Consider the following 12,947-nt stretch of genomic DNA (forward strand, 5'->3'; position numbering starts at 1 on the left):
AAACTAACTAACTATTGTGGCGCAGTGATCCAAAGAGGGTCTTGGCCTCCAAAACGAGAGAACGCCACCTGTCCCGATCCTGTGCCACTTCCTGCCAGTTATCGGCTTTGTGTTGGCACAGATCCGCCTGTACACTGTTGCCACAGTGTACCGCTGGAAATGTAATACAAAGCTATTAATAAAAATGTTAGCCATGATCAATACGTAATTATTTTAATATTTAGATCGCGACTTTATATACTACTTGATTACTTTGGGATTGTCGTTACACGCGAATACGTATCTGGTTTGTGAAAAAATATATTTCACAAAAGGGAGTGAAAACAGTGTCACATTAATAAAATAGGTACAATTGTTTATTTGTATGACCTACTTTATTAGAACGTTATTTTATTACCAGCGTTTAGTTCTCCGACAAGTCTGTACTTCAGCTAATACCCTTCAAACTTAGGGTACTTTTCAGTAACACGCTTATTTTTGACTGCAATCCAACGAGTAATTTTGGTAAAACATCAACAACAAGAAAGATACTGTGGCCCTAGTGAAAACGGGTACAAGTCTCTGGCAGTTTAGGTGTATAAGGGCATAAGTGTTACGTGGAACTTACACCCCTTTACACCTGCGCTGCAAGAGACTTGTACCCTTTTTCACTAGGGCCACATTTGTTTAGAGACAGTATACATCTCTAATAAAGTATGTATTATTTCATCGATTCCATATTTGTAATTGTATTTTGTAATTTTTATTGCTTGTAATAATGGACATGTAAAAGTGTCCCTGTGGCCTATTTGCTGAATACATGTTTGATATTTGATATTTGTGACAAAACTTACGACCTGACTAAGTATGTTCCACGCCAATGTCTGTCTGTTTGTCTGTGGCATCGTAGCTCTCCAACGGATGGACCGATTTTGATGCGGTTTTTTATAAGAGAAAGCTAGTTTTCTTGCGGTAGTTCTTAGCTATGATTGATAGAAATCGATCCAGCTATTTTAAGAGTATCGGCTCTTTTCCAAAATGATGTAAAGGGCGTAGCGAATCGGCAAGAGCGGCGTACAGTACCTTAGTAATGAAGAAAATACTTGGAATATTTTATAAAAAAAAATCTGGAAAACCGGTTCATATTCAAATTGTTTCAAACTGATTGCTCGCGTAGATGATTTTAGTCGAATAACTCGACATATTTCGATCCGTTTTGAGGACCCTCGCTCAACAAGACCATAGGAGCACCGTCTCTAGTGAGCTGAGCGCGCGACGACATAGAATAAGTAATAGTATCAAAGAGAATTTGAAATACCTACAGGTTTAATGTCAAAGAAAACTTTATGTCCACGTAAATTTACTGCCATCTTTCGACACATGATTAAAACTTTTAGAACGCCATTAGATTTTGATCCTTATTATTTCATTGATGATATGTGTTAAATTTGTTAATAATAATTATTAAATAATAATTCAGCCTATATACGTCCCACTGCTGGGCACAGGCCTCCTCTCATGCGCGGGAGGGCTCGGGCTATAGTCCCCACGCTAGCCCAATGCGAACTTCACATACACCTTTGAATTCCTTCGCAGATATGTGCAGGAATACCGGGCACAACCTAAAGGTTATGGCGCCATCACTCGAAACGATGCTTTGGCCTTTGATCTATTAAATGGTGCCACTTTTTTATATTTAACTAATTTAACACATCAGTGAAAAAATACGGATCAAAGTCAAATGACTATTTCTAAAAGTTTTGATCTAAATAAATTTACTGTGGCTACAAAGTTTTCTTTGACAATCCACCTCTATTTCAAATTCTCTTTGATGGTACTACGCTGACAATAACTACAAAAAAAAGACTTATTAGACTAATTAGAGTCTAGTAAATTCTTAGGTAACAAAGATAATTGTCAATTAGTCTCAAGGTAGTGAAATGTGGGTTCAAAATATGTCTGGACGTGTCATGAGTTTTCGCGGACAGACCCGCGCGCGGTTGCTATTTCATAATGATCTGATGACTTGAGGTTATCCTTAATTGAGATAACAAGACATTTAGTTCATTGTTACTAAACTTTAAGATCGGTACCCATTATTATTAAATCCCATTATTCTTTTTAATAATAGCTACCGTGAGGCTCAGTGATATAAAATATATTGAACAAAACGGGTCACTCCCGTTTTTATGTTGTCAAGTGACATCTTTTTTTTGGTTGCGTGACATGTCTATGTGGTTTAGACGAAAATGATGAAGTTTCGTACTGTTCGTAGTTTCGATATGGTAAACAAAATTATAACAAGGTATGTGTAGACTTCTATTTCTATGGCATAGATTTTTTTTATTTTGTCTGTAAGAGTTACACTTAGGGTTGCCACCATTTTTCTACCGAAAAATTGTATTTTTGTCATAATCTTGAAAAAATTACTTCTTACCTACGATAGCGCTACAACCCTTCGTGGGTATTGGCCTCCTCCACTATGTTCCTCCAGTTGTCGCGCGCCTTGGCAACTTTCCTCCAGTTGGTATACTTCCTCATCCTCCTAAGATCTTCCACACAGTCCAGCCACCTTTTCTTAGGCTTACCACTAGGCCTTTTCTGTTGTGGCATCCACCTAGTCATAATTTATGGAGCTCTCATTTCGAGCATCCGAAAAAATATAGTATTTACTGGGAAAATAGAAATGGATGGATTTGAGGCGAATTGGGGCGTTTAAAAACCAGACCAGACCAGACCAGACCACCTTGGTCTGACTCTACGATGCGATATCGGTGTCATTTGTGATGAAAATATAGTATTTTTCGTATTATATTTTTTACATTTCAAATATTGTTAACGATGTGCTGATATTCCGCGAAACGGAAAACTATTATCAGGCCCGAAGTCGGGACTGATTTCGGGCGTGATAACGGGAAGTGTCAATGTAATTGGCGCTTTACTCAATCAATGTATCTTTATTATCCGCTCATCTCATTAATTCATTATTGTTTTGGATACTGGAGCACAATATATCGTATTTACAGGAGTATCAGTGGCAATGTATACACTGTGGCACAAGCGCGGAATATAACGTTGTGGAAGGAACTCCCTGGACCGGTTCAGCCCTTCGTATGGCCTATCGGCACCTTGATTCCAGCAGGTAATATTATTTCACCACGAGGCCCCTGTTTCACCACGCTGAGAACCTGACCACTGACCAAACCAAACCCGCTGAGACCCTGACCAATTCGATTCCTGGTCCAAAATTGACACTGCACCTACGACGTTTTCATCAAGTACATAATACATATAGTTTGGCCCAGGACTGTCTCATTTCAATCATAGAGAGAATCATACTGTCTTTGTTTTACGCTAGTGCTAGGTGCTAGACCCATAAGAAAGGGATGAGTATAGTTTTCCTGGTTCTTACTGACTGACAAGTTGCGTTTGCCAGACTATACTACTATAGACTTCTGAACGATAAAATAATGACATACTTATGAACAATCGATTCCTGGTATTAACCGTCAATAATCGTGATCTCATATTATAACAGTCCATATAAATAGGGTACCTACATTTCTCTGTGTATTCTGGATAGCATAGAGGGATTTTTTGTAAATGTTAAAGACGCTTAGTTTGGGTCGTGGGTGCGGAGATCAACTCAAGATACCGAGTTGCACTGGCTAGGAATATCGGTTCTTTCTGTGAGAATATGGCTGCCTGGGGGTCGATTAGAAGGCTATTATTAATGTGATTCTGTGCTTCATTCGTGGTTGGTACATAGTCAATATAACAACACTCGTAGATATGTGCAAATGAATTATATTACGTTGCTTTTCAACCTTTTTCACTCCGCCGACAAGCGCAGCAGCCCATTACTGTACAAATTTGATTTGATTTGATTTTGAAACACGAGAGAATATGTGTTTTGATTTTAGAACTTCAATATGAATTTCCAGTATTATTATCTTTTATACCGAGGTAAAACCCCTACACATTATCAAGCGTTGCTGGTGAGTGTTGTGGGCAATTCCATGATGAGTATATTACTTTCCTAAAATGCTCGAATAATACCCGTATTCGAGCAATCCACTTCGCGGTTAAAAATCGCATGGGCTTACATGTTAATTTAATTTTTTTTATACAACATCGGTGGCAAACAGACATACGGCCCGCCTGTTGGTAAGCAGTTTCCGTAGCCTATGTACGCCTGTAACTTCGGAGGAGTTACATGCGCGTTGCCGACCCTAACCTCCACACCCTTGAGCTCTGGCAACTTTACTTACCGCTAGGAACACAACACTGAGTAGGGTCTAGTGTTATTTGGCTGCGGTTTTCTGTAAGGTGGAGATACTTCCCCAGTTGGGCTCTGCTCTAGATTAGAAAGACATCCGCTGTGCCTATATCTCTCTTTTGGACATAGTTTAAGGACATACCCGGGTCCAAAGGACATATCCGGGTCCGGGTTTCCTTTTTGTCTAGGACATACCACATTACAATCTATAAATTGTACATGCAGATGTCAATCACAATGAAAAAATGAACGATGATCAACTCTGGCTAACGTAAATTAACGCAAAATTGGTAATGCGTTGGACCAGCAATCTAAAGATGTGGACTTGAGTCTCACGTTAGCCACGTTAGTTTATATAAATCACATTGGCGTCACTTTTGTTTACCATATTAAAGTAAGAGAAGCAACACAAATGTTTGAGCAAACATCCATATTTAGTGTGGCAGATATCGTAAGTGATTTATAACTCATTAATTAACAATAACTAATTATAAACGTTATCGTTACAGGCTACAAAATGACTGACTACAATGTTAGGATAGCGGCGGAATCTCTGCTGGGAGGCAGTTCGCAGTATAGGACATTATGTGAGTATTGTCAATTATGATTTTTGCTTTTAGAGTGGCAGTTTTGTCAGAGAAAAGGCAGCAAATTTAATATTGGCGAAAGGAAAGATCACTTTCATTGGATTTTCAACACCTACTAACATTGTGTAAATTCCTGAGTAGCCCAAAATGTTCAATAGTTCTATGGTTTCCACATAGTAATGGGCCTCAACATAATATCCACACGTTACCAGGAACGAAGTTTTTGACAAATATCATCTGTTCCAGCTCATTCACAATCTGTCAACCTGGTGACAGAGGACCTAGTGGCAGGCCACCGGCCAGATGGCAGGATGTCCACTGTCAGGCGGTTTTTCTGTCTGTTCGTTACCTTCGATCTGCTGTTCACGAGTCTCATGTGGCTCATATGTGTTATGGTGAGTGACGTAGGTGATTGTGTCCGTTAGATCTCTATGTAAGTAATAAACTAATAAATGGTCTTGTTATCGTTGTTATCTATATTTATCAGAACGCATACGATATGGCCTCTTTTGTCATCATGACGTCTCGCCGGCAGACTAGATGGCGTTGATCGCCGCCCTTTGGCCGCCGCAAAGCCGCGTTCAGTTTTATGCCGTGTCGTACAGCTGCGTTCGTGACCCACAAATGGTCTCGCCGGAAGATCAGCGCTGACTTTTGAGTTAGCATTAATGCTGAGGCGGGACCATTTCGTGGTAAACTATTTATTTATTCTATGTTTCTTTCTTTTGTTATGTTGTTATACTTTTGTATGTCATAGTTTGTCACGAATAAATGCAATGATTTCTGATTTCTATGGCTGATGTACCGTCCGTTAGTTTGTAACCTGTAATGCGATGGCGGAAGAATCTGCCAAAGTATGGCATTCTGTAATACTACTTATAAATAAGTTTTTGACAAAAAATAGAATAGAATATAATAATATTAATAATATTTATTCAGATAACATATCAATTATTACAAAGAAGAAAATACATTAACAGCAACAAGAAATGAAAAAGAAACAGTGGAAGTTGAAGAATACAAAACAAACAGATAAGGATGTGGGGCTGAAATGGTCTCCACTCAGCATTGCAGTTTCAATCATTTTTACAAGCTTTTATTTACTTTCACCTGACCGTTGTCTGTTTGTAATCAAATCTTGCAAGTTGAATTTGATCCACTTCCCGGTTTCCGATTGAGCTGAAAATTTGCATACGTATGTAAGTCGGGTGACAATGTAATATTATGGTACCATCGAGCTGATCGGATGATGGAGACAAGAGGTGGACATAGGAACATGATAAAACAACGCAAGCTAATTGTGTTTGGGGTTTTTAGAATTTGCTCGATGAGCATTAGTTGCCTGTGGAACGAAAAGTACAGTCAGCGATAAAAGCTTGTACCAAAAATGAAATTTTTAGCCAAAAAACTTTTTGATCAAGTATTTATCGCTTGATAATATGGAAATCCATGAAAGACGCATATGTTCAGTAGTGGACGCGAATATGTTGAGAAGAACAGAAGATTTATCGCTTACTGTACTTTTCTTATAACAGTCACAGAGATTATTGATTCTAACAAATCCAAAGATCCATAACATATATCGATGTCATCATAATATTGGATTGTCACGGTATGGTATGGCGATGTTTTATCCATTATTATCCCTTGACTAAGGAAGGTAGAGGCAAGGAACAGAATCTCCATATACCAAAAAGTGTCCGACAAAAAACCATAAATAGGTGTCGCTACAATACCTAGAGTACTTGAGAAAAATATCTAATCATAGACAGCGCAATTCACTCCGTCAATAACGCCTAGGTTCTTAGCTACTCTAGCGCTACTCTGGAGAGATTTGGAACTGTTATTTATAGCTGACAGCTGGACACTTTTGCAACAGTTCTGCCTAAGGAGATTCTGATCCTTGCCTCTACCTTCCATACCCTTGACTTTCGGTACCCGTCATCAGATCAGCTCGATGTCATCATAATATTGGATTGTCACGGTATGGTATTTCATAAGTATACTGAAGACCGTGGCAGGATAAGGGAACATCTTGTGCCTTAATAGCTTTTCGGCCTGATTAGTAAGTAAGTAAACACTTTATTGTACGACAAAAATAAAAATTGATTACATCAGATAAAAAAATAATTGTGTAGTACAAAGGTAAGTGATAAATTTAGTAAGTGCTATACTAAATTTCAGCATTCGCCTATTCTTATTTTTGAAAAAAAAAAAAAAATTTTTCATGAATATTTTCATTTTCAAGTAACAAATTCTTTCGTCCTTTACACGTGTGGTATAATATCCCTTGCTACGCTCAAGCTTCAATAATTGTATTTTTTGTTTCAGATGAAAGGCGAGACGCTAGAGCAGATACTAAACAGAGAAATAGTACATTATAACATTAAAGTGTCTCTATTCGACATAGTTCTGGTGGCGATATGTAGATTTTTCTTATTGCTATTATTCTACGGCGTGCTGTATATACATAACTGGAGTGTTATAGCGGTACGTAAGAAACTACATACTTGGTAAAAAAAATTTAACCTACGTCGGTGGCAAACAAGCATACGGTCCACCTGATGGTAAGCAGTCTCCGTAGCCTATGTACGCCTGCAACTCCAGAGGAGTTACATGCGCTAAACCCCCTCGTTGAGCTTCGTTGGGTCGTTGAATTTTACTGATTTTGGGATCGCGATCCTGAATGTCAAAATTTTGTTAAGATACAACATACTAAACCAATTTCCCTTGCGACGCACAAAATCGCGAAACACTCAATTATTTTTTCCCGACCTTGCGGGACCGAAGTAAACAAAACGTCACAGGCAGGTAAGGTGCATATATTTTAGGATTTCGTATCGTTCCCATGAGTAGAGTAGAGAGCGTTTCTTCGTGACAAAATAATAAAAGAAAACAACAAGTAACAACATGTAAGCCACGAAATGATCCCGACTCAACATGATGCTAGCCTGGCTGGGCTAGCGCTGGCCTTCTGTCCGGGCGAGAAACCTTGTTCAATATGATCATTACGACACTTGATGATCGGGATCACGACCCCAAAACCACCTACTATAAGTAAACTGTAGCAGTAGCCTATATTCTGATCAAACAACATATTCCTAGACAGTGACCGGGATTTATTTTTCACCTCAGCCACTCGAGCTTTTTTTTTAATACTACGTCGGTGGCAAACAAGCATACGGCCCGCCTGATGGTAAGCAGTCTCCGTAGTCTCCTAACAACCCTCCATCCCCTCGTTGAGCTCTGGCAACCTTACTCACCGGCAGGAACACAACACTATGAGTAGGATCTAGTGTTATTTGGCTGCGGTTTTCTGTAAAGTGAAGGTACTTCCCCAGTTGGGCTCTGCTCTAGATGCTCTGCTGTGCTGTGCCCTACCACACTAAGCGAGATGACATTCACAATGCCCATACCTCACTTAAAAATGATCAGTGATAAATACAGCTTGAACACTGATAAAAATAAAAAATAAATATATTTCGGGACACTTTCTCTGGCAGCTTGTTATAATGCGGGGGGTTTTTTTTTATGGCGCAATTGTTTTGTTTTTAAATATTTTTTTATTTATTTAAACTTTATTGCACAATACATGAAGAGTACAAATGGCGGACTTAATGTCAGAAGGCATTCTCTACCAGTCAACCATGAGCCAAACCGAAAGATCCTAATAGGTGCAGGGTCAGAATACAGAGTAAAATGACAAAAAAACATCACAAAATTATATAAAATTATACGTACATAAATAATATGATACATAAATATACATACATACATAAATATATACCCATTGTGAAACATCATGAGGACGACCTTTGAACCTTGTCAAACAGATGCTTGCGCAACATGCGCTTGAAGGAGAATTTATATTGTCTTTTTTAATGGGAATTTATTTTCACTGCATGCTAAAGTCAAAAGTTGTATGCGCTCCATGAGACCAATATTATATGCAACTCATGCCTTTCGAGTCTCTCGCTACCCTCAAGATACAAAATTAGTATCACGAGATTAATATTTTATTTATTATTGCAAAAATAACACATTTTTTCTTTGTTCCAGCTCACCACGTCAGGAACGTGTGCCTTTTTAATAGCAAAAGTTTTTGTATACGATGTGAGTACCCTTTTAATAATCATATTCATAGATGTAGTGAATAATATTTTTCCATCGTATTTTCACGGAAACGCACGAATGTGTTATGCTATTTCAGTCAGTCTCAGTACAGAAAGTACTGAGGTTGACTGAAGTTGCATGACAAATACGAACGTTTCCGAGAAAATACGATGGCAAAGAATTATTCACTGCATCGTGTCGTTATTTGTAATCTGTTACCTAAAAGCATATTTTAGTTAGATAATTCAACATTTTATTTATAATAACAGTATACATAATGGACATATACAGAAGATTACTATAACTAAGCTTAAATCTAAAATAGGCCCTTGAGGCATTGTACCAAGAATGCCGGCGGCATTTTCTCGTATCGCAGTGCTGATACGTTGTGCGAGGAATCCGCCAGCTCTTCAGTCACCAGATGATTCACGATTTCTGCAAATAACTTGTGCGTGCTGGGATGGGACTCCATGGAGTTTCAACGCCAATATTTTAGTTTAATTCACATTTTATCCGAATTCAACAAGAAAAAAAAGTCCTTGTTTCTTAATGTATGCTCCCCGATTTCTAGAAAGACGGCGTGGTCGATATGAAAAGTTATTCTTAAAGGGCCCCACTGCTTACCAGTTCGCCGGACGATATAGCCTGTCAGTTATTCCCAAAACTTGTGCGTGCTGGGATGGGACTCCATGGAGTTTCAACGCCAATATTTTAGTTTAATTCACATTTTATCCGAATTCAACAAGAAAAAAAAGTCCTTGTTTCTTAATGTATGCTCCCCGATTTCTAGATAGACGGCGTGGTCGATATGAAAAGTTATTCTTAAAGGGCCCCACTGCTTACCAGTTCGCCGGACGATATAGCCTGTCAGTTATTCCCAAAAGTTGACAATCGCGAATAAGTGACAGGCCGATATCGTCGTCCGGGTCGTCCCTTTTCTTAAAAATGAAATGATTGTTTGTCCAAAAGTGGCCGAACGCGGCAGAACCAGTGTTCCAAGTATTCTTAATCCTGGCATCATTCACGCTGTCCTGGGGCGAGGCCTGGTTCCTGGACTTCCGGGTGCTCCCCCAGGAGCTGCAGGCCAAGCAGATCATAGAAGCTATAGGTAAGTGTTTACTTTATATTAGGAATATCGTTAGAAGCCTGATTGTGATTTCCATTGACTGATTGTTGAGGAATGTTATGAAAGTGAAGTAAGCGAAAGAGGTATGTGAGGATCGTAGCACGTGGAAATCCATGGTCTCTGCCGACCCCTCCGGGAAATAGGTGTGACTTCGGGAAATAATTATGTATGTATATATGTATGATTGATTATAAACCTTTTCGTTCTTTAAATGTGGATGAATTTTGAGTTTGTTTTGAAGCCTGAAAGGGCAAATTAGGATTGGGGCATAATTTTAAGTAAGTACATACAAGCCACACCTTGTATATGATTGAAGATTAATTATTCCTTACATGTCATGTGCTTCTACGTATGAATTAACATTCATCTAGATTGCCCTCTTCAGTCTTCATTGTAATACAGAGTCAAATCAATTTAACAGTACAGTTGTAAAACAGTATGGTGACTGACTAAGAAACGATCCCCAGTTTCATCTACATACTTAGGATAGGGTTTTTATCTAATTTGGACAATCTATCTACGCCTTTTAAGTTACATCTTTTTGATGCCCTTTACAAAAATTAGGAGATAATTTTTCGGAAGTTTAATAGACTCTCGTCACGCTAACTTTGCACATACTTGGCAGTAAGAATGCATACGTGTCCCAATGAGCTCCATACTTGACATAGCATTTGGCATGAAAACTTAACGTGGTCCGACACTAGTTAACCTTGTATATACCATGGATTGTAACGCTTTTTGTGATATCAAGCAGGCCATCACAACCAGAGCTCAGAACGGACGCCGCTCTTACCCGGCAAGCCCCAAGGCGTGGCGTCCACCGTCGGCGAGTCTACTGCCCATTGGTTTTCACCAGTTGATTCCCCTGCCGGCACCCCTCGGCCTGGGATACATCAGCTAATACTTACACAAGAGCAGGTCAGTCATACTTACACAGCAGTCATGTTTACAACGAGAAATCAGAGCCGATACTTACCCGGCAAGCCCCACGGCGTGGCCTCCAACGTCGGCGAATCTACTGCACCTTGGTTTTCACCAGTTGATTCACTTGCCGGTACACCACGGCTGGTTATACATCAGCTAATACTTAAACAAGAACAGGTCAGTCATATTTCCACATCAGTCATACAACCAGAGCCAGAGTGAACACTCTTAACCGGTAAACCTCAAGGCGTAGCGTCCAGCGTCGGTGAATCTACTGCCCATTGGTTTTCACCAGTTGAATCCCCTGTTGATACACCGCGGCCGGGTATACATCAGCTAGTACTTACACAAGAACAGGTCAGTCATACTTACACAGCAGTCATGTTTACAACGAGAACTCAGAGCCGATACTTACCCGACAAGCCCCACGGCGTGGCATCCAACGTCGGCGAATCTACTGCACCTTGGTTTTCACCAGTTGATTCACTTGCCGGTACACCACGGCCGGGTATACATCAGCTAATACTACATTTTACACAAGAGCGGGTCAGTCATATTTACCTTCCTATATACTTCCTGTATTGTATCCAGCTGGTTACATCAAGGGCACCGTTTTAACCTACTTTCATGAATTGGGTCCTATGCAGCTGTCTACAAATCTAAACCTAAATCTATAACATATGGGGTATTCCACAAAAAGGTTTACTTTGTCGGGGACGTGACGTGTATGACATATACATTAATAACCTGCAGAAATCTGTATTAAATAATGACATTGAATTTAAAGCTAAGTTATCAAACTTTATCATGCCAAATGTCGGCTTCTTAGCTTTATCAGAAGTGTTAAAAAAATAACGCCACGCACCCGACGCTTTTTCTGGAATGCCTCAAATTCTGAACACAAAGTTGAAATACTCGTCCTAATATAACCGCAGCGCGTTGCAACCTCGTTGATTAACTAATAAAACTTCGGCAACTGATAAAGGGGTCTTGATTAGTCAATTGAGGGCACGTGTCCTGGCGTTGAGACTCTAGATCATCCATCTTACGCATGATTAGTGGTTTCTAAGTATGACATTATTGACATTCTCACATGACAGGAGAAAAAATCGGAAAGTGTCCAATAGACCGCGGCGGGCCAGGAGCATATACATAATTAGGTATTGAAATACGAGTGTGGGTTTATGAAACGAACGGAGTGAGTTTCATAAAAGGATCACACGAGAATCACTTTCATCATGTAGCAGTCACATAAAGTTCTGTGTAATCGTTTTTTTTTACAAGCTTTTATTTAATTTACAATGTACCTATGTACGTTTGTACGGGTCAAATCTTGCAAGTTAAATTTGACCCCCTTCCCGGTTTCCGATGAAGCTGAAAATTTGCATACATATGTAAGTCGGGTGTTATGTAATATTATGGTACCATCGAGCCGATCTGATGATGGAGCCTCCTGCGGCCATAGGAACTCTATGATAAAACAACGCAAATTAATTGTGTTTGGGGTTTTTATTGTCTCGATTAGCATTTGTTGCCTGTGGAAAGAAAAGTACAGTCAGCGATAAAAGTTTGTACAAAAAATGAATTTTGTGCCAAAAATTTATGTGTGAAATATTATAATATTCCACTATTAAAATACTTACCATTATTATAGTCCAATGCATGTATGGATTACTTGATGGACTTTATGCTGCTATCGTATAATCCAGATTCAGACTAATTATGATAAGGAAATGTTGTGCAATTACACGTTTTAATCGAAAACTTACCTATACAGTCGCTGCTTTGGCTGTACCCAGGCTCCCAAAATAATATACACTCCCGGCCAAAAGTACCTATAGAAACAAGCTTATATTTTAATAGAAAAGTGTGATTTTTTAAACGATGTAATATATACTACTCATTAGAAACAAAATGGTAAATATAATAGTAGAACATT

At 39.1% G+C, this 12,947-nt stretch overlaps 1 protein-coding gene across 3 annotated transcripts in view; it reads left to right on the forward strand.

Moving 5' to 3' along the window:
- LOC133532261 (steroidogenic acute regulatory protein-like) overlaps nucleotides 1–12,947 on the forward strand; it is a 32,289-nt gene that overhangs the window by 4,185 nt on the left and 15,157 nt on the right. Inside the window, exons 2-8 of one of the 3 annotated variants that reach the window (XM_061870851.1) lie at nucleotides 3,006–3,121; nucleotides 4,768–4,845; nucleotides 5,092–5,240; nucleotides 7,177–7,335; nucleotides 8,905–8,958; nucleotides 9,928–10,066; nucleotides 10,839–11,002. In XM_061870851.1, coding sequence (XP_061726835.1) covers nucleotides 4,776–4,845; nucleotides 5,092–5,240; nucleotides 7,177–7,335; nucleotides 8,905–8,958; nucleotides 9,928–10,066; nucleotides 10,839–11,002 — 735 coding nt within the window. In that variant the 5' untranslated portion in view covers nucleotides 3,006–3,121; nucleotides 4,768–4,775. Of the gene's footprint in view, nucleotides 1–3,005; nucleotides 3,122–4,767; nucleotides 4,846–5,091; nucleotides 5,241–7,176; nucleotides 7,336–8,904; nucleotides 8,959–9,927; nucleotides 10,067–10,835; nucleotides 11,003–12,947 lie in introns of all 3 variants that reach the window. The other 2 variants (XM_061870849.1, XM_061870850.1) reach the window with 2 other exon arrangements.

The sequence above is a fragment of the Cydia pomonella genome, chromosome 26 (genome assembly GCF_033807575.1).
Source record: "Cydia pomonella isolate Wapato2018A chromosome 26, ilCydPomo1, whole genome shotgun sequence".
Lineage (NCBI taxonomy): Eukaryota > Metazoa > Arthropoda > Insecta > Lepidoptera > Tortricidae > Cydia > Cydia pomonella.